The sequence below is a fragment of the Squalius cephalus genome (genome assembly GCF_949319135.1).
Source record: "Squalius cephalus genome assembly, chromosome: 17".
NCBI classification, from domain to species: domain Eukaryota; kingdom Metazoa; phylum Chordata; class Actinopteri; order Cypriniformes; family Leuciscidae; genus Squalius; species Squalius cephalus.
This window is the reverse complement of record NC_137138.1, coordinates 34,097,451-34,120,459: the sequence shown is the minus strand read 5'-3', so window position 1 is coordinate 34,120,459 and position 23,009 is coordinate 34,097,451. Positions and strand designations below refer to the sequence as shown.

The 23,009-nt window shown below is 39.2% G+C and overlaps 2 protein-coding genes across 4 annotated transcripts in view; one reads left to right on the top strand and one right to left on the bottom strand.

Moving 5' to 3' along the window:
- The first annotated feature begins 491 nt into the window (after positions 1–491).
- On the top strand, positions 492–5,820 carry ccni2 (cyclin I family, member 2). Its single transcript, XM_079847180.1, has 6 exons — positions 492–591; positions 730–802; positions 1,493–1,640; positions 4,988–5,122; positions 5,197–5,271; positions 5,355–5,820. Exons 3-6 carry the CDS (start codon positions 1,527–1,529, stop codon positions 5,565–5,567), a joined length of 537 nt encoding a protein of 178 aa, XP_079703306.1. The 5' UTR covers positions 492–591; positions 730–802; positions 1,493–1,526; the 3' UTR covers positions 5,568–5,820.
- Positions 5,821–6,287: 467 nt separating this feature from the next.
- The window catches only part of septin8a (septin 8a), a 38,019-nt gene continuing 21,297 nt past the window's right edge, over positions 6,288–23,009 (bottom strand). The window contains exon 10 of one of the 3 annotated variants that reach the window (XM_079847166.1): positions 6,288–9,120. In XM_079847166.1, coding sequence (XP_079703292.1) covers positions 8,955–9,120 — 166 coding nt within the window. In that variant the 3' untranslated portion in view covers positions 6,288–8,954. Of the gene's footprint in view, positions 9,121–20,692; positions 21,352–23,009 lie in introns of those variants that run through there. The other 2 variants (XM_079847167.1, XM_079847168.1) reach the window with 2 other exon arrangements.

Below are 23,009 nucleotides of genomic sequence, written 5' to 3'. Positions count from 1 at the left end.
TTAAAAAACTACACAGTTGTAGCTAGGCTACCTTTAATTAAAGCACAGTTTAATCAAGCTCCATTTGGCTACTCAAGTAAACAATGATCTCAAAATGAATAATTTGTGTATGTGAAATGTAAAAGATTGTATTAATGTTTGAAATGTAGGCCTACTTTTGTAGTTATTTAAATGCACATTTTGGGAAATGTCTTATGTAACTGTTTTTGTTTATCTTAACTCCAGTGAGAAAAGTGACGCTTGCTAGATAATTAAGTAGGATGAGCATCGCTTCAGCCTACACCTTTTTCTTGTTATTGTGTGTCTATAGCTATTTTGTACATTTTAAACTGAACCCTAATGATAAAACATCACGATGAGGTCTGAATACAATGAATTCAACCATTTTATGTAACAGAACCCGTATGCGCGACCCACTGACACAATTCAGTACGTGCGTGACGAGCGTGTGGGCGTGGCCCGGGCCCCTGACGTCACACGTGTGGGCGGGGTCTTCAGCGTGGGCTCAAATACGCGGGCGGAGTCAAGCGGGTTCAAAAACAGACTCTGGAGTAATTGTTGGCGACTTTGTCTTCATTACATCCTCGGAAGGTGATTATTTCTCGATATTCTGTGCTGCAAACACTTGCTTTACGTCTGTTAGTCTTGTATAGGGCTTTGAAGTGTTAGTAGTGAAACATTTCTTAACTCTGTGTTTCGGTGTTGTGTATTAATGCGCTTGTTTTCCAGACATGGAGGAATGATTGTCTGCATGTTTATGCCGTGGAAGCCAGTGACAGAAGCTGTGTTTCCTTTCGCAAAGGTAATCTCTGTTACAAAACTTTCCTTGCCTTTGTTTACAAGTGCTCGCTCAGCGACCCGCCCATATCGCCCTGTCTTTTACTTTCACATATCTCCCAATGATGATTCTGCTTCCCTGTGTGCTTGTTGAAGTTCAGATAGCGTGTGCATTGTTCATTTTAGTCAATTCCAGCACGAGTTAATCAGATGTAGACATTGGTAGTAAACACTGTGTGCTTTAGGCCTGATGGTGGGACCATTTTGCATTGCATAGACCCCAACATCAGGAGGTCAGAGAAGAGAAATGCACTAAAAGGTTACTAAAGTCAAGTCATCTTCATTTATATAGCACTTTTAACCTTATAGATTGTTATAATTGTTTGAAACAATTATAGATTGTTTCAAAGCTGCTTTACAGTGATGATAGGAAATTATTATCACTAATAATAATTATTATTATTAAATTGTTTGGCTTTACAGCAGCTCTAGAATAAAGTTATTGTCCAGATAAAGTTAGTTTTGATTGATTCACTTCCGTTGCAAAGATCATTAGTTATTAACTTAGGGTCCGCTTAAACAACAGTAGACCCCAGAAAACACACACACACACACACACAGTCAGAAGTATTGACTGATACACTGCCTTGCTTGCTTGAATAAATCAGTTTGGATGAAAGCTCTTAAACCACTAAACTGTGCATGTCTTCACCAGGCTTTACTCCCCTTGGAAAGGTTTTGATCGAGTCATGAAAGCTCCAGGCGAGGCGGAGAACGGGCGTCTGGACACACTGCTGTTCAACACCCTGGCCAGGGAGAAGCGGCTCTGGAGGACGCCGGTGCTGAAGGACGGATGCGTTCAGGTGCGAGTGTGTTTTTAACGGGCTTCTGAACACACTTAACCCTCGTTTGGTCCGTTCGGACCGCATTTGATGTTTCCCTCGTTAAAAAACATTGTTCCCTTCATCTCAGTGGTGGACACTATTTATCTTAACACACACACACACACACACACACAAAAAAACTGGGCTTCATTTGGTTGATCCCACATTGAAAATGAATGGGAAAGGTGAAAAATTAAAGTTTTTATTTTCATTTTTCAGTAAAAATCAATAAATCCAGCATAAATCTGAAAATTTCACACTGAAATGAAGGCCTGGTACTAGAGCATAAATGCAGTGTGGAATGAACACACACACACACACAGACACACACACACAGCTGTGACTGCAACAGACAGCATTTGTATAGAATTTGGCATAGAAAATCAGCCACAAATGCAGATATGAATGGGTAAGACCTAACACACACACATAAACACGCATGCACACAAACACTCTTTCACAGGCGCACACACTAACACTTTCACGCGCACACACACACAACTCCTGTTCATTTCTGCTTTTTGCTATTGGTTTTATTTAGTCTTTTTTTTTTTTTTTTTTATAATTTTTTTTTTTTTTTTTTTTTTTTTTTTTTACATTTGGTTTATTGAAATTATTTATAAATACAATCGGACTGAGTTATTATTTTTTTTTTTTTTAGTGGCATTTTTTTTTGTGACAACTTTATGTGGCATTGCAGAAATAGACACTTTAAAACACCAAATTCTAACCTTTCACAAAAATACTGATTTTAAAGTATTTTAAAATGTTTAAATGTATATATTCACAAAATGTATGTCAATGTGATAGGAGCAGTTGACCACATCCAGAAAAAATGAATGCATCTCTATGGCCCTCTGCTGATATATATGGGCAAAACACCGTTTCTAAAACTGTAATTCCTACAGGTTTTGTAATCAGCAGATGACAGATATCCATGGAAGCTTGTTTCCGCCACAGAATAAAACATTTCAAAAGATAATTGCGACTTTTTATCTCAATTGCGAGTTTACATAGCGCAATTCTGACTTTATTTCTCACAATTGCGTGTTATAAACTCCCATTGCGAGAGAGAAACTCACAATTCTGAGTTTATATCTCGCAATTCTGACATCTTTTCTCTGAATTGCGAGTTAAGTCAGAATTGAGTTTTTTTTTTATATATTTTTTTTAAAGTCCAATTCTAAGGGGAAAAAAGACTGACTTTTTTCCTCAGAATTGTTTTATTCCTCAGAATATAGTTTATCTCTAACAATTCTGACTTTATAACATGCATTTGGGAGTTATAAAGTCAGATTTGCATGATATAATGTCGCAATTGTGTGTTATAAAGTCAGAATTGTGATATATAAACTCGCAATTCTGAGGAAAAAAGTCCAAAACTTTTTCTTTCTTTTTTTTTTTTCTGTGGCGGAAACAACTCCCATAGAATTCTGCCTGTGATGATGATCTAAATTAAATACCTAAAAAAGTTGTTTCTGGATATTTATCTAGGTGTTTATCAAGGTCCAGAAAAATGTGCTATTTCAAATGCAAACTTATGGTGTAGTTAAATACATTTTGTGGTAAATGGGTACAATAAAAAAAAAAAGTACCACATATCCCCCAAAACACAGGATAAATGTATAGTTGAGAAGTGAAAAAGAAGAAATATCATTTGTATTAAAGAATGTTTATATATATACAGTGCCCTCCACAATTATTGAACCCCCTGGTAAATATGATCAAAATTGGCTGTAAAAAATAAATCTGCATCGATTATCCTTGTGATCTTTCATTCAAAAAATGTGCAAAATTCTAACCTTTCATTGAAGTAAAAGAATTGAAAGTGGGGGGAAAATCACATTATGAAATAAATGTTTTTCTCCAAAACACGTTGGCCACAATTATTGAAACCCTTTCATTAAATACTTTTTGCAATCTCCTTTTGCCAAGATAACAGCTCTGAGTCTTCTCCTATAATGCCTGATGAGTTTGGAGAATAACTGACAAGAGATCAGAGACCATTCCTCCATGCAGAACCTCTCCAGATCCTTCAGATTCCCAGATCCATGTTGGTGCTTCTCCTCTTCAGTTCAGCCCACTCATCAGGTCAGGGGACTGAGACGGTCATGGCAGAAGCTTCATTTTGTGCTCCACAACAAATTTTTGTTTTGATTTTGATGTTTGTTTTGGATCGTTGTCCTGATGGAAGATCCAACCACGGCCCATTATAAGATTTCTAGCAGAAGGCATCAGGTTTTGATTTTTTATCTGTTGATATTTGATAGAATCCACAATGCCATGTATCTGAACAAGAAGTCCAGGACCTCCAGCAGAAAAATATGCCCACAACATTAAAGATCCAATGGTATATTAAATTGTACACATGGGGTACTTTTTATCCTTGTGTTCACCAAACCCATCTAGTGTGTTTGCTGCCAAAAAGCTCTGTTTTAGTCTCATCTGACCACAGAACCCTGTGCCGTTTGAAGTTCCAGTCGTGTCTGACAATTAAATTTGCTGGAATTTGTTTTTGGATGAGCGAGGAGGTTTTTTTTTAAACCCTCCCAAACAACATGTGGGGATGTAGGGGTTGTTTGATAATTTTTTTTTTAGGCTTTCTGACCCTAAGACTCAACTAATCTCTGCAATTCTCCATCTGTGATCCTTGGAGAGTCTTTGGCCACTCAAACTTTCCTCCTCACCGTGCATTAAGACAATATAGACACACGTCCTTTTCCTGGCAGATTCATAACATCTTTAGTTGGTTATAACTTCTTAATTATTGCCCTGATGGTCAAAATGGGGATTTTCAATTCTTTAGCTATTGTCTTACAGCCACTTTCTAGTTTGTGATGCTCAACAATCTTTTGCTACGCATCAGAACTGTATTCTGTGGTTTTACTCATTGTGATGGATGATTATGGGGATTTGGCCTTTGTGTTTCCTCATATTTAAACTCCTGTGAAACACGAAGTCATAGCTGGACAATTTCATGTTCCTAGTCACCCTGGTGTACTAAAAAAGGTAAATATTAATGGGAATATACTTCAGAGATATTTTACTCGTAAAAAATTCTAGGGGTTTCAATAATTGTGGCCAACATGTTTTGGAGAAAAACATTTATTTCATAATGTGATTTCCCCCCACTTTCAATTCTTTTACTTCAATGAAAGGTTAGAATTTTGCACATTTTTTGAATGAAAGATCACAAGGATAATCGATGCAGATTTATTTTTTACAGCCAATTTTGATCATATTTACCAGGGGGTTCAATAATTGTGGAGGGCACTGTATATATATATATACAATCAAATGTCATAAAGTGTATGATTTGCATGCAGGGTTCAGATATCAGCCCAGCTCAGTACCACGAGGTGATTGTGTGGATGCGTGACATGAGCGGCACGTTCCAGTTTTCCTCCGAGACGTTTGCTTTGGGAGTGTGTGTCCTCAACAGCCTGCTCGCCGCGGTCAAAGTGAGTGAACCCACCCTTACACGCTTCCCCCCCGACTCGGGCTCAGACTCTGAGTTCTCCCTCTTTCTCTGCAGACTCAGTTGAAATACCTCCAGTGCATGGCCATCACCTCTCTGATCCTCGCTGCGAAGGTCAACGAGGAGGACGAGGCAAGACGCAGGAACCACAGAGACACACCACACCACTGTTAACCATTCCAGTGCCTTTATTGTTCTGTTTTGTTGGCGAACAGGTGATTGCATCGGTTAAAGACTTGCTGGAGCAAAGCAGATGCAAGTTCTCGACAGCTGAGATTCTTCGCATGGAGCGGGTCATATTACACAAGCTGCACTGGGACCTTTACATCGCTACGCCCATGGATTTCATTCACATCGTGAGTCGCAACTCATCTTTCTTGTGTTCAGATCAGAACTTAACGGTACAAAAAAGCACAGGAAAACATTAGGGTTGGGTATCGTTCCGATGTTCACCGATTCTCGATGCCGATTCTTATCCGTTAGTAATTTTGATTCTAATGAGGTAAAAAATCTTATTGCAAAACAATATCTTTGTAGCTGAAAATCATGAACCGACATCAACAGGCTAAAGAACACTTACACACGGGGAACGCTTGCCTGTGGTTTAATCGCAAAAACAACTAGCCAAACTGATATAGATTTTAAGCATTATTAAAGACAAGTGCACACTCCGTAATAAAAAAAAAAGATTTTCAGGTATTCCGGTACAGAAACTGTAATCAAATGTAAAATAACACTTCAGTTTATGAATAAATATACATTACAAATATAGTTACAAAAGTTATTCAGTCAAGAACAGCGAGTGCATTTTCTCTTTGTCTTTTGTTGTTTGATTAGTGTTATTATAGCAGGAATATTAGGCTGCTGTCCCTTTAAGAGCTGCGCGGGTCCAATACACTGATACACATGCGTTAACGTTCACTTACGACATAACCGACTGTGTTTACGAGGATATTTTGACACATTTTTGTGAGTGTTAGTCCGTTCAAGTGCAAAAAAACCCTGAAGAGACGCAGTATGAGAGGCATCTTTGCGTGAGGTGTGTGAGCGGCACAGAAAACAGCATGCGAGTCTTATTGCGCTTGAATGGGTTAAAGCATATTAAAATGCGCAGAGAGGAACTGAAATACGCACGTCCTTCTGAAGTGGAACCGGTTCTCGATACCCAACCCTAGAAAACATACAGCCATTTTGATGTGCCCATTGCAAACATCAGCAGACATTGAATTTTGGTCCTTGATATTGTGCATGTAAATGTGCGGCCGCGTGGCATCTGTGTTCGGCCAAGGCACTGATCTGACTTTAACTTTAGCAGTAAAGCAGATAGATAACCCTGCAAAACATCTCCAGTGCAAATATACTCTCAGAAATCAGAGCTATCTTCATACTTCATCTTTCCTACATACTGGGGTTCAGTTAAAAATCCCAAAATATGAAGTTTTAGCAGAAGTTAATGTGGCAAAGAGGCATTTAGCCACGATCAGATCAACCGCTAAACATGGGAGCGGAAGTGAGTGTGTAGCGCTGCTGTTTTGGCACACCACGGACAGCCATAAAACAGCCAAAGTACATGAACGAGACCCCGATAAAATACTTCTGTGGCTTTAAAAGAATGAAAGATCCTGATCCTGAAAAAAACAAAATCTCTTAGTTAAAAAAAATGATAAAATCAGTTTAAATATGGGAGAATCTCGTGAAACCTGGGTCATATTTTACCCCAAATCAAAATACATGTATGTTGGATAAAGAAAACCAAGCCTATTTTGGGACCGTTTGAGACATTAGTTGGGATAGATCCATATTTAACATAATTTTCCCATTCAGTGGCTGGTTTTGGTGTGATAAGCACCTCAGGATCTAAAGTTACCACAGTTTTATCACGAGGAATTATTTTGTAAAGACGCATTTTCAATTTTAAGGCAGTTGAATGGAAAAACGTCGGCATGCAGGATTCTGGCTTTCATTCATGAAAAACTGGTTTTTATGGCAATTGAGCATATTTTTCCTTCTCATTACTGTAAAAATTGTCTTCATTTTTATGTATGGAAATGTGGAAACGATGTGGAAACGATATACCTAATATCGTATATTTAATGTGGAAATGATATACCTAACAATATACACTGTAAAGCACTTGTACTGCATTATTGAATAATAATGCCACAATTCAAAAGAATCTCGATGGTCCTAAAATGCTTCATTTTCTTTATCCAAACCATTCATTTTTGCGTGATTCTTTTTTTTTTTTTGGCATGTGAGATCAACCCATATAGGTCATATTAAAGATATCTATAACGCATAGAATAATGAAATATAATTGATTGTGAAATGAAAAAATATCTAATAGCATAGAAAAATAAATTTCCTTAACTTCCCAAATAAATATCCATAATTTAGAATACCTTAAATATATATTACCATGTGACTCATCTGTAAAGTGAAGACACGCTCACATACAGCCATAGATACAAAGGAAAGTCACGCTTCCACAGTAAACATTTAACGAAACATTCTAGAGATATATACTCGATCAAGATGGCTTATTTATTTTTAGGCTGAACCTATAAAACTTGAGCATTAAAAGTAAACGTGAAACCAGAATCGGTCCTATTTACTCTCTTAAAGGGGTCATGACATGAGAAATCCATTTCTCCTTAATCTTTTGACATATAAGAGGTCTTTGTCCCATTAAAACTTCCTGCGAGTTTCAGAGATTAAAACGTCCTCTGTATACACGAAGCATTTATTTAATCAAGCTCTAAAAACAGCTCGTTTTGATATTGTGGGATGTGCCGTCACATGGGCAAAAACATTTGCATATCCCGCCTCCAGAGCGAGTCGCTGATCATGGCCTATAGAGGGCGCAACAGGAGAATTTTTTTTTTTTTTTTTTTTTTTACCATAAAGTCCACTTTTACACTCCGTTTTCAACAGAAAAGAGCGATTTACAGACGTCATCAGCGACTAGTCGACGTCGACTCTACTTTAATCACATAAATTTAGACTTAAATCTAAAGTCGTTCAACTCTGTTCAGACTTCAGAAGATCCCAGCGTCGGAAACAAGCGGATGCTTTATTTTAATGGCGTCTCGGATCGCGTCACAGGATTATAAATTTGTCAAGAGCATTTATTTTGTAATCGAGACACAGTGTAATGGAGAGTTCGTAACGGTAAAGCGCTGATACTGTTTCCTATGCAGTGACGTTAGCCAATCATAACAGTGGCGTTTACTGACAAAACTGATTTTACCTTAAATACTGATCATTTCAGACAGAGGCTCAGAATGAGGGTTAAAAATAATCAGTTTTCCACATATTTTTTGTTTTTTTGTGTGCAAAAAACTTCAATAACATTATATGTCAACCTCAAGAAATTAAAAAAAATCCATGTCATGACCCCTTTAATGTAAGTTTCATAACGCATAATTGCACGTTATTTAAAAAGTTTCCATAATTATTCATCATTGATGATGCGTGTAATATCTTGCTTTGGGCTCGTATTCAGCTCTGACTTCACTAGTGACGGAAAGTCAATCAGGGACTCAATATATCTCAATATGAACAACAACAACAAAACAAACAACCTATCTGGATTGGGATCTAGAAGAGACGGAGACTTCTGTAATGGAGACTATTGAACACACCGCACGTGTTTTACACACACACACACACACACACACACATGCGCGCGCCTCTGTCCTGGTGGTGATGGTGTTGTGGTGTGGTTGTTGAAGCCCTGTCCTCCTCCTCCTCCTGCAGTATCACGGGCTGCTGATGTCCCGGGTGCCGGCGCTGGCGCGGGCGCGGGCCGGCTCTCAGAACAGGCCGGTTCTCCAGGCCTCGCTGTGGACCAGGCAAGCGCAGCACTGCATGGCCTGCCACCAGCTCTGGCAGTTCAAGGGCTCCATACTGGCCTTGGCCATCATCACCTTAGAGCTGGAGACGCTGACGCCGGACTGGTTCTCTGTCTTCACCGATCTGCTGAGGAAAGCACAGGTACGAGTGAAGCGCTTACTTCAACATCTGCGGCAACTTTGATGGAATATTATGAGTTACGCGATATATCGGCCATCATATCGGTATCGGTTTTACTGTTATCCTTATCGGCCTGAAAAGAAGATTTGTCTGATATATTAAAGCTGATTAATGTATTATTTCCTTCAGCTGAGACACTTCAGATGTGCACTGTTCAACATAACGGCTTTGAATTGCTGGAAATATGATTGTAATCACTTCAAGAAGGTTCAGCGCAACATGTGCAGCGCAAGTCTGTCATATCGGCTACATAACATTATAAAGAAAACATGATAATTGTGTGCTTGAGGACATTGATTTTAATAGTGAGACTTTTGATTTTGTAATCAGGCTCTTAAAAATTATATAAACTTGGATTTAGATTTATCGGCCAATATATCGGTTATCGGCTTTGAAATACAAAGGGGTATCGGCCAAAATGTTCGTATCGATCTCTATGGGTTACTGCTAGTGAATGCACCAAAATTAATTTTACTGAAACCTAAATTAAACTTTTCATTCAGCTGAAAAAAGTTTATTTAATAATCTGTTAATTAATATAACTTATTCTTCGGTCAACCCTCAAATAAAAACTGAGTTGTATGTGAACTAGGGCTGTCAAAATTAATACGTTAACACATGCAATACATTTTTTCAGTTAAATCCCGGACGAGCCCCCAAAAAGATTTAACCCTTTAACTGAAATATTTAACGCAGCATCCGTTCTAGCATTACATGATATGATCACGCTCTATTCAAGCAAATGCTTTTAAACCATTCATGCTTCATTTCAGTAAGTTGTTCTGTATCTGTCAACGTTCCTTCTGATGATCAGTGGCTGAAATATGGCAAAGTCCTCAGTTTTAATGTAAATTCATGTTCCAGTAACACTTAATGTTGCTACATTTTTCAGATTAAATAAATATTACTTGCACTATCAATAAAATAACTTTTTTTTATTCGCCCACACATAAATCAAGGCCTTAGAAAGGTCTTCAGTTAGAGCAGAAAGTCTTAAAATCATATTCATTTTTGTGCAACATTTAATGCCATGAATACCTCAGTTTTTCAGTCCTGTTTTCCAATACAAATATATAAACAAGTTTAAATCAAGACATGTTTAACTGAGATGCAAACGTAAGCTGAAGTCTTGAAAAACTGAACAAAATGAAGTGAGTTTATGATTAAAACAAAGATCTGTCGATGAGTTATGAAAACTTCCCTTTGAATGAAGTTGATTTTTCTGTGCCCGTTGCCAGATATTTCTTCTTTGATCAGAATAAAGTGAGTTTATGATTTGAAAATTTCACAGAAAACAAGACTTTATATTTTGTATCCAGTACAATAATCCATCTTGATTTAATAATCTTTAGACATTTGCTCTGGAAAACGAGAAATACTGAGGAATAAAAGAATTAAAGACAATAAAATAAAAATAACAAAGTTTGCAGTGCGATCAGAAACGATATAGTATGTTTCCGTATTCTAGTGGTTGAGAGCAGAGGTATTTACACTACTTTTTTGTAAAATGAATTAGACAGTAATGGATATCTGTTGTATTGTCAAACTCTGAAGTGTTGCTAATAAAACTCAGTGTTTCTCCCTAGACATTTACATTTAGAGAACATATATTGACGTATTGCGAAATCACATTTATTGTTAGAATTTTCTCCTAAAAGGAACAGAATTCTATAATCCTCAGACTTTTTCATATGGAAAGTAGTTATTGCTATTGAACAGTAGGTGCTACAAATAATGTTTAGATGAGTTGGATGAGTGAACAGCACAGACTACAACATCGAAATGAAGATGTGAAACTGTAGAGTGTGTTTCCGTGTGTGGTTTCAGACACTAATGCAGTCAGAACAAGCGCCAGTTCAACCAAGTATTATCGCTCACTGAAGTCTCAGTGCATTATTAGGAACCGCTTCACTCTTGAAACATTTTGAGGTTAAAGGAGTTAGATTGTCCAAAAATGAACTAGTTGTCAATTTAAGGTTGTTACCTTGTATTAGTTTCTGAAAATGGGTCTCTTGTTGACGAGGCTATCGCGTGGCTTCCAAACACTTCCGATCACTTTTATGGCCTTTGCCAATGACTGATGGGTAACGCTTGGGTCAGCAACAACTCCAAAGCCGTTTCCATCCAAAGTTGCGAATTTAACTTTGCAAAATTGGAACGTCACACAAAACATTTGCGAATGAATCAGCATTTCCGTCCGGTGTGTTCAAGAGAACAAAATCGTCACTTTTCGCAAATTACTCAAAATATCAGTAATAAAAACGGAAGTTGCTCCTCTTCCCTCCATCATAAACGAGTGTCTCAGAGCGTCAGACGAAACTCAGTAAACGCTGTCATGTTCTCTAGCGTTCGGATGCTGGTGTTCGGGAACACACTCATGTGAGACGCTTCTGGAGGGAGTTACACCAAATCATTCTGACAATAGCAGCGTCCCAAATGATGCACTATAGACCTTCTGCGCCAGAGAAACGAGGGCGCCGCCATCTTTAGAATATTGGCAGAGCCCGTCTACGGAGAGCCTGGCCACGCCCTATTAAGTCCTATTGTACCGAATTGTGGTTGTAGTTCCACCAGAGTTCCACTGGGGGCGATCTCCCATGAGTGCAGAATGAATGGGAGTCTATGGAGCTAAACGGCTAAATTGGTCTCTTTCACCCGATTGCCGTTGAGAAATCTCAGATTTTATTGTAGGTTTTGCAAGTTCAGCATGGGTTATATGTCGAAAGTTGAATGAACGAGTACTTGTGTCCTTTCGATTTCTTACAGGTTGAGTTGTTGTTGCCCATAACACGCTAGCATTCTGCTAATGAACGCTGATTGGTCAGTGAAGGACTGATTACGACCAGAGATACCGCTTGATGGCATCGTGGCATCCGAAGCGGGACCAGAAACAAACAAAACAAAAACTCTTCTAGCACGTGTGTTTACCTGTGTCAGCTGTGTTGTGTTTCCCTGTGTCAGCTGTGTTGTGTGTTTGCCTGTGTCAGCTGTGTTGTGTGTTTGCCTGTGTCGGCTGTGTCGTGTGTTTGCCTGTGTCGGCTGTGTCGTGTGTTTGCCTGTGTCGGCTGTGTCGTGTGTTTACCTGTGTCGTGTGTTTCCCTGTGTCGGCTGTGTCGGCTGTGTTGTGTGTTTGCCTGTGTCGGCTGTGTCGTGTGTTTGCCTGTGTCGGCTGTGTCGTGTGTTTACCTGTGTCGTGTGTTTCCCTGTGTCGGCTGTGTCGGCTGTGTTGTGTGTTTGCCTGTGTCGGCTGTGTTGTGTGTTTGCCTGTGTCGGCTGTGTTGTGTGTTTCCCTGTGTCGGCTGTGTTGTGTGTTTGCCTGTGTCGGCTGTGTTGTGTGTTTGCCTGTGTCGGCTGTGTCGTGTGTTTCCCTGTGTCGGCTGTGTCGTGTGTTTGCCTGTGTCGGCTGTGTTGTGTGTTTGCCTGTGTCGGCTGTGTTGTGTGTTTGCCTGTGTCGGCTGTGTCGTGTGTTTGCCTGTGTCGGCTGTGTCGTGTGTTTGCCTGTGTCAGCTGTGTCGTGTGTTTACCTGTGTCGTGTGTTTCCCTGTGTCGGCTGTGTCGGCTGTGTTGTGTGTTTGCCTGTGTCGGCTGTGTCGTGTGTTTGCCTGTGTCGGCTGTGTCGTGTGTTTACCTGTGTCGTGTGTTTCCCTGTGTCGGCTGTGTCGGCTGTGTTGTGTGTTTGCCTGTGTCGGCTGTGTCGTGTGTTTGCCTGTGTCGGCTGTGTCGTGTGTTTGCCTGTGTCGGCTGTGTCGTGTGTTTGCCTGTGTCAGCTGTGTTGTGTGTTTACCTGTGTCAGCTGTGTTGTGTGTATAGCTGTGTCAGCTGTGTTGTGTGTTTACCTGTGTCAGCTGTGTTGTGTGTTTACCTGTGTCAGCTGTGTTGTGTGTTTACCTGTGTCAGCTGTGTTGTGTGTTTACCTGTGTCAGCTGTGTTGTGTGTTTACCTGTGTCAGCTGTGTTGTGTGTTTACCTGTGTCAGCTGTGTTGTGTGTTTGCCTGTGTCAGCTGTGTTGTGTGTTTACCTGTGTCAGCTGTGTTGTGTGTTTGCCTGTGTCAGCTGTGTTGTGTGTTTACCTGTGTCAGCTGTGTTGTGTTTGCCTGTGTCAGCTGTGTTGTGTGTTTGCCTGTGTCAGCTGTGTTGTGTGTTTACCTGTGTCAGCTGTGTTGTGTGTTTACCTGTGTCAGCTGTGTTGTGTGTTTGCCTGTGTCGGCTGTGTCGTGTGTTTACCTGTGTCGGCTGTGTCGTGTGTTTTCCTGTGTCAGCTGTGTTGTGTGTTTGCCTGTGTCGGCTGTGTCGTGTGTTTGCCTGTGTCGGCTGTGTCGTGTGTTTACCTGTCAGCTGTGTTGTGTGTTTACCTGTGTCGGCTGTGTTGTGTGTTTACCTGTGTCAGCTGTGTTGTCGATGCCTCGAGAGGAAAGAAAGTGCAGAGCGCGAAAGCACCAAAGTGACTGAAGGATTGCCGTAAAGCAGTATCTCTGGTCGTACGGTGTGTATGACGTCATTGACATTTTAAAAGACTTTAAAGCAAATAAGTGACTCTAAAAAATCTATTCAAATTACTAGACGAAAAATGATATCCTGAGAAAAGTGGATTTTGATGTGTATAGCTCCATAGACCTCCATTCATCCTGCACTCGTCCTGTGAGCGCCCCCGCATGGACAGAGACGTGTTACTGCAGCCAGTCCAGAAGCCGGAAGTAGCCAGAGAGTGACAATTCTCTTCCTATTAGACATTCTCTGACAGTATGTAGTGTATGAATTTTATAAGGTTATTTTGTCCCTCAACATGAGTCTGAAGCCCCTCCCCCTCCGCTACGTAATTAAAGCTGTGACAGTCGAGTGCATAACGTGTCCAACATTTCACACTTCATTTTTTCCGTTAATTTAGTGAATCATCCTGGTATTTAAAGTGCACTTTTTCTTTTAGGAATTTTCAGTGTGAACAAATTACTCGCACTATTTATACTTAAAAACCTCATAGAATATGCGCAAGTATGCGAACTGGGACACAGCTTTAGACTCGGGCGTTTCAGAAACACCAAACCAACGTTAGAGATGCTGCGATGCCATTGGTCCGCTGGTTACTCCAGTTATCCAATCACAGCCTCCGCTGAGGCAAAGTCACATGAGGGTTTTGGGGGATTTATTTATTTCAAAGCAGCTTCACAGAAAGTGCATGAGTCCATATTATAATTTAATCTGTTATCAGAGGGAAACTAAGTTATGCATTTTAGAAATTATACAAAGTCACAGTTAGCTAAAAATTTATTAATTTAAACAATGTAATAATTTAATGCAGAAACATTAATTTAATGCACATTTTTCAAATTTATCCACATTTCTTTTTAAAAAAAAAGTTTTAATGCAATATCCTCAAATGCTCATGAGAGCCGGTGCCTGTAACCGTGGCTGAGGAAGTGTTTGCTCAGTGCTGTTGTAGTGCTTTTACTCGCACGCATGTTTGCATTTTATCTCCTATAGATTTATGCACATCTCTCCATTTCCATGAAGCATTTTTTTTTTTGTGCAATATCCCAAAATTTGCATAGAAATAGGTGGCCATTGGTTAGTCCAGTTATCCAGTCACAGCCTTTTTCTGTGTTTCAATTGTAGTTTATCCACGTGTTCTCATCTCAATTTGTTTTTTTTATGCACATTTTTAGAATGTATGCACATCTCTGAATCTTTCTTTTTTCAATGCAATGAAATGCTCCTGTAAACGTGTGGTCTGAAGGCATGACTTGACTCGGATGCGTGCTTGTGTTGGCTCTAGATCTCGAGCGCAGAGTTCATCTGCTGTAAGGAGACGGTGGACGAGTATCTCACGGGTCTCCGGCTCTCCTCTCCCAGCAACACCGTCTACATCCTGGACTCCTCCAGCATGCTGGCCTTCAGGAGACAGGACCGCAGGAAGAGGGAGCGCGGGGACCACGACATCGACGACTTCTACGACGGGTTCTGGTGCCTTTATGACGAGGAGCCGTCCATGAAAACAGGAAGACATGACGGACTGCAGGATATGATGTCGTCCTGTCCTCCGCTTCTCCATAAACAGTGAGAGGGGGAACCTGATAAACGATGGCCAACGCACTTTTCTATTCCTTTTATGAAACCTTTATGCAGCACTTTGATCGTATTTGGAGATTTCTTTACCTTTTCATGTTTATTTTTTTATCTTTTCTTTTTGTATTTTGTATTTATGCGTCTTCATACAAGCTATTCAGAAGTAGAATTATGGTGCTTAAACGTAAATCTTTTTGTTGGACAATCCCAGACAGCAACATAGTGTCGGCACAGATCCGGTACATGAAAATCCACACATACTGTCTGGGATTCACATCCCCTGTCTGGGATTGGTTCATTCCGTAATGAAGTTATGCTTTATGGTATCGGTCGATATTGACATTTCATATCTTTGAAAGAATCCTTTTGTAGGATTAATGTGAAGCGGAAATAACGTTGTGTTCAGATATTACTTTTCTCGTTTTTATCCCAAAACACCTCCTCCCGACCCTTTTTAAAGGCAGCTACAGATAGTACATTCCGGTTCCTCCTAAATGAAACATGGAAATTTTCTTTTCTACATTTATTTTGTAAAAACAGCAGCTTTTATGTTGCTTGGAAAACAGTGTCCTTCTATGCAATAAAACAGACTGTTGACACTACACGTGTTTTTAGGTTTCTTACTGTGTGTAAACAAAAAAAATGCTGAAGTCAATCATTTTATCCCTTAAAACTCATCCTTGATCACCAAAATGACATACTTAAATGTTTTTTCCTTGAAAAACATTTTTAAAGCTATTTTAAGACATGAAGAAAAGTAACTCGACACCCTTGCCTCATTTACTATGCGCAGTTCTATGAATATGCAAATGAGCCCCGCCTCCACTCACTCAGCCACTGGTTGAGATCACACGTTGATCTGATTGGTTACAAGGTCGTTTTTGACGTCAGAAACATCACTTTTTCTTTTTTTTTTAAATCAATAAAGTTAGTTTTCTTACTGTCTGAGCAAATGTGTCATTAAAGCATTATACAGGAAAATAGTTTAAAAGCATGGTTCACCAAAAATAAGAAAATTCTGCCATTATATACTCTGCCTCATGTTGTTCCAAAACCATAAGACTTTTTCTAAGAAAAAACTTTTCATATGAAAAGTTATTTTCTTTTTATAAGAAAAAACATGTTTGGATTTGTGTTTGAATGAAATTAATACAGATTTAAAATTTAATGACAGTTTAATTTTGAGTAAAATATCCCTTTTAGTAGTAATTTGTAATAGAGCAAATGTGACCATTTAAACAACCCCCCCCCCCCCCCCCCCCCAAAAAAAAACACTCACTGCAGTTCAAATGTTTGGAGCCAATAAGATCTATTTATGTTTAAAGAAATTAATACTTTTATTCAACTAGGATGCATTACATTGATCAAAAGTGACACTAAAGACAATGTTAGAAAATATTTCTATACCAAATAAATGCTGTTTTGATATATATGCTGTTGAATGTTGTACATGTACATAAGCAATGCTTCTACCTCATAAAAACAGGATTTAAAGTTTATATCAAAGTTGATATTGTGGCTTTATACATTGCATGTGTCATTTTACACTCTTCAAATACATAAAACATTATCCTTTACTTGTATAGTTTCTTGAGTAAAGAAAAAACTGCGCGCGACGCTTCATCACGACAGAGGAGGGGCGGAGTCAAGAGGTTTGACTGACAGTTTGAGGAGCCAATGGAGTTACGAGGTTTACTCACAAGCTCTTTTTATTACGTTTCATTGGTTAAATACTTGACAAAAACCACAGACAGACGTAAAGGGTTTTTTTTTTTTTTTTTTTTTTACAGACGTAAAGGGTGACCAATAGATGTATGTATGACGTCACTTTGTAGGCCAACCATAGACTGTAAAAAAATATGGACGTAGTGTCCGTGACGTCACCCGTAGGTTTCTGAAGAGCATTTTTGAAGCCTAAAGTGGGCGGAGCCGGCCGTCGCCATCTTGGCCTTGCGTCACTCCCGGATAACAGAAAATAGGCAAACAGGCGGGGCGTGAGTGGAGCTGAAGCCTGGCTATCTGAAATCACCTAGCTCGACGTGATCGAGTTAGCTGATGATGTAAAGCCAATTAAACGTTCCTATTTTTGCCCTTCGAAATATTATACTAGTTAAAAGACATGGCTACAAGTGAGACTGTGTATTACTTCGAGAGTGTTTGTGTGTGACAGTGATTTATGTGCATAAGTTACATGTCCGTCACTCTTTCATGGTCCGTCAGCGCGGCATCGCTCAAGTTCGTAGAGAGCTTATTCAGTCCATTTTAAATTCTGATGTTGGCCGTCTCTCAAATGGGTTATGGTTTAACCATAATATATAACCATAGATATATTGCCTTTGAAGTGCAAGTAAATGCGCTAGAAAATCCGCGCTCATTCACGGACGGAGAAAGCGCCGACGCCTGCATGATTTCATCTGACGGTAATTTACATAAGCATATTATAATCCATCTGTTCCATGGGAGCAGAACGAACGAGCATTTATTGACGTTTTAAATTTGAAAACCCCAAAAAGCAACGAAATTGTCAGACATCCATTAGTGCATGTTCACAGAGGAAAACAACTGAAATACAGCGCTGGTTGTTCTCTCGAACAATAACGACGGAATCCAAAGACGTGGGCTTTGTAACGTTACCCAAGTATTAAATCGTATGAAATAATAATCCCGAAAAAAAGCACAAACACTGCAGAGGTGGCAAGTTCAGCAGCTAACATTGCTGAGGTGAAGTGACGGCTAGTAACAGCAGACAAACAGCTAGCACTGACAGCGGCAATCCATCTGTCACTCAAGTGGCTTGGCCACACCCTTAAATTTAAATATTAATCAACTAAACGGACGAGTTATAAAATAATTCACCCCCCTCACAGTTGTTATGAAGGGCAAAATTAGCTGTATAGACCAAATCCACATACAGACACCAGGCTTTAAACACGTTTTTTTCTGCTGTAAAATTTGCCATTTTAACATGGGGGAGATACAGATTTGACTCACTTCTGACAACAGCCTCAAGCGGCCAGTCAACGAATTGCAGTTTAACTCACTTCCGTGTTGGTTTCAAGAGAGAGACGGGGAGGTTGCCGCTTGAGGCCAACCGGCAGTTCTCATGACACTGGTAGGCTTTTGGATTATCGCTAAAAACAAGCTCTGTGATCAACAAAAGTTTATGATATTAGCACGTTTTGTCCATCAAGACAATAATCACAGATGTACACAATTTCTATTAATTTTGAAACCTAAATGCAGTCGTCAGAAGTAAAGAGCTATAGGGTATAAATGAACTACACCACGGTCCCACGACTTCAGCGTCGGAGCGACCCTCACTTCGGTAACTGTCCATGTTGTTTTAAAAAGTAATCACGGAAAGCAAAACAAGGCATTAGCATGACGCATCCAGCTAGCCAGGCCGATAGCTGTCTGATGGAGATAGGCGCGCATGAGCGCATGAGCAATTAACAAAAGCGCCCATAGCTGACTAGATTTGAGCTCGCTGATTGGCTACAGTTTATGTCAAACATGTATATCTTAAATCAGCAATTGGCTAAGCTGCTCCACAGACCCGCCTCTCTGGGGCGATTTCTCCAGCGCCCCAGAGCTGATGAGACGTGCACGCAGGTGGAGGAGACGTGTTGAAAAAGCAGACATTTTTAATTTCTGTCATTTTTTTCACATATACTGGGTGTATTTAATATCTTAAACACACAAATACTGACAATTTGTATGTATGATTTATGTATGTATTTACTTATTTATTTAATGAGTGTGGCTCATAAACTGTGGTCTGGCTCATGGGGGGTCCTGCTACCAACTGAATATTACCAGAGCCCGTCTACGGAGAGCCTTGGCACTTCCTATTAGCCCCATTGTATCGATCTTGGTTGCAGTTCCATTAGAATACCACTGGAGGTGATCGCGAGCGAGTGCAGACTGAATGGGAGTCAATGGGGCTAGACGGCTAAATGTGTCTCTTTCACCCGATTGCCGTTGAGAAATCTCAGATTTTATTGTAGGTTTTGCAAGTTCAACATGGGTTATAGGTCGAAAGTTGAATGAACGAGTACTTATTTCTTTTCGATTTCTTACAGGTTGAGTTGTTGTTGCCCATAACACGCTAGCATTCTGCTAATGACGTCAGCATTCTGACGTCATTGACATTTTAAAAGACTTTTTAAAGCAAATAAGTGACTCTAAAAAATCTAACACCCAGCAATGTGTAATTTCTTTGCATCTCCTTTCGAATACAACATTCAAATTACTAGACAAAAAATTATATCCTGAGAAAAGTGGATTTTGAGGGTTTTTCGCCATAGACCTCCATTCATTCTGCACTCGCCTGCGAGCGCCCCCGCATGGACAGAGACGTGTTACTGCAGCCAGTCCAGAAACCGGAAGTAAGCAGAGAGTGCCAATTCTCTTCCTATTAGACATTGGGTGTTTCTCAATATGCGTTCTTCAGCGATCTTGCGTCCTTGTGTTCTCGTTTTACGTCATCATAACCGTCGAAGTTCAGACCCAATTCTCAAGAACGCAAGTACAGAGGACGCATGAAAGAACCCGGATGTGTTCTTGATACCGAGGATGCATCGAATGCAGACTTGAGCTAGTACTCGCCTGGTGTCCCAGAAGTCATTGCGGCCGGTTCTGAGTTCGTTCTTCCAAGGAAGCTTGGCAAGACCGGTCTCCACGAGAACACAAGTCCGTTCTCTGCGTTCTTGGAATTGAGAAACAGCCATTCTCTGATATTACGAGGGTTTATGAGGGCGTTTTAACTCCTACGGTGGCCGTAATATTTCAAATCTGCCGGCAGTCGCGAGTAATCTCCCCCTCACATTCGTCACGGTGTCACTGAGTGTCAAAACGCTTTGGCGAATGTATTTTCAAGATGGAGGCGCAACATGGCTGCCGCCATTCGAGCGACTCGCTCGTATGTATTCTAAATGGCAGATTCTACGCTTACGAGAATACTTGATTAGTTGGTAGAAGTAATTACACATTAATGAGAACGTATAATTTTGTGTTTTTTGCTAAAAATCAACTTAAAAAAGGACACAGTCTAGCTTTAAAGACACGTAACAGCTTTATATTTATATTAACAGCTTAATATAAAGTAAATGTCTTTTACTGGAGATGCAAGTTTTTTTTATGTTTTGTTAGTAAATGAGTGAAATAATAATAAAAAAATATTTCTCCTCATTGTAATCGCCCCCTTCCTTCACATATTTTATAGTAGAATGTTTTGAGTGTTGATGAATGTGGAAGAGACACCAGAGGCAGAGATGGATACACAGACTTTATGCTTCACAGAGAACTTCAACTTTACATCCAAAGCCCCAATGAAGTTACTACAGAATACTGAGACATTACAGACCCGTGCATGACAACGGCCAGCTCATCTTCCTATTAAAAATGAAGTTATATACACACGTTTTATATACCCGACACCACAAACACATTCCAACAGTTCAAGGAGATCAGGGAGTGTTTATTTTCAATGTCAGCTGATACAACATTTCCCCTTATGCAAATGAAGTTGTCTTTACCTCTACAGTATGGCTTCGATGATAAACAATATAATCTGAATGCCATACAGCATTATGCTCCGTCTTCAATACAAAAAAATATAATTTGCATATCTGTTGTCATGTACTTTTAAAAACTGCACCAAAATAACTTTAAGACTGCTTTATTTAGCCATACCCATGCAGGCTTATATAATAATAAAATCATACACATGTGTGCATTAGTTCATCACTGCTGTGCTAATGAGTTTGGCTCAGATCTTAAATACTACTGTACATTGGCAAGGGAAACATGTACGTCACAACATTGGCCTGACTGTAAGACAAATGAACAGATGGTTAGTACCAAAACAAACTGTGTAAAAAAAAAAAAAAAATTAACAAAACAACCATAAAATGGGGTTGAAGAAAAAAAAAAAAGACATTCACCCCCCAAACAAATGTGGCAACTGAGTCCCCATAATGCATCTCTCTGTCCTCCCGCCAGGATCTTTGGTCCTTTAACACAATGTCATGAGGAACATGTCAGAAATCAAAAGCTGATGTTGCAACGTTAATGAAGGAAAGTCCACGGATGGCCTGCGATGAGCTCATAAATTAACTGAAAGAAGACAAACAAACACAACACAAGAAAATGAATCACAAAATAAATGAACCAAACTGATGTAGAATGGAAACATGTACTTCTAAAACACAAATATACAAGCATGCTGATATACGGGAATAAACGACTGAAGATGTTCATTAAGAGACTCGCATGAGATTATTATTTCTGTGAAACGATTAATCACGTCCAAAATGAAAGTTTGTGTTTACATAATATATATGTGTGTACTGTAAAAAATTATTTTGCGTGCATGTATATATATATATATATATTTATATATATACACACATATTTGCATGTTTATATTTAAGAAAAATGTGTTATTCATATATAAAATATTTATATATATATATATATATATATATATATATATATATATATATATATATATATACACACACACACACACATGTATATATGTATATATATATATATATATATATATATATATATATATATATATATATATATGTATGTATGCATTTATGTATGCATGTATGTATGTGTGTGTGTGTGTGTGTGTATTTATGTGGAACGCAGTGATACTGATGTATGTGTGAGAATGGCTTTGACTGTGGCTCAACCAATCAGAATCAAGGACCGGACTGTCCACTTTATAAGAAAGGAGTATGTGAGCTCAAACACCGGCAGCTTCACTTTTGCATAAAATTAAGTTGGTGTTTAATTCTTTTTTTTTATGATTTAAAATGAATGGCAGTATAATGTGTGTTTTATTTTTCATTCCTGTTGTGATCAGAATACCATTAAATGTAAAGGAGTTGTTGTGAAGTGGCGGGAACTAAAACACATGTTTATAGCGTTTCGAATATTTCACTTTATCTCTGAATGTAATAATAAAATGTGACTTTTACACCAACTTCTCCGTTTTCTTTTGCTCTCAGCAACACAAGAGCTCGAACGGTTTGAAGAACGATGAGGAAGGGCTCCGAGTTGTATGTCCACTTGAGCCACGATTACAAACCAAACCATGGAACGGTTGAGCACTGAGAGCGCTGGAAAAGCGGATTATGTGACAGGACAGGATCCATGTCAGGTACAAACCACAAAATGGATGCTCACAGACACCATCAAGAACCACAAGATGGCGCTAGACGAGCTCATGTGAGCCGTGAGGGCTCAGAACAGGCTGACGTCCCTGAAGGTCCTTCTAATACAGTGGACACAAAGTTCAAAACAATGGTTTTTGGAAAAGAGCTTCTATTTTGCGTTGGATATGATGAGATATGGATATGTTTGTTTTGCTGGCCACGTTAACTCGAGGGCTGTGCTGAGATAATGTGTTTGCACTGACACTAATACAGACGTGCTTTCTGAGGACAACTATACACACACCTGTCAGAATTAGCTTGATTGTTACGCTGTGTTTTTTGTATTTATTGAAATATATTAATAATAGGGGTGTGACAATAAATAATCGCAATACAAAAACGCAACAATATGTATTGTGGATAATTCACCCAAAATAAACATTTCTGTGTGAGAAAAATTCAAGTTTTCAGAGTTTTAGTGTCAGACATTAAACTACTAAATAATGTTGAGTATAATAATGCACTGGGGGAATATGTGTGTGTCCTGATAATGCCAGATGTCTGATGTTACCAGTAAAAGTGTCCTACATTATTTTAAATATA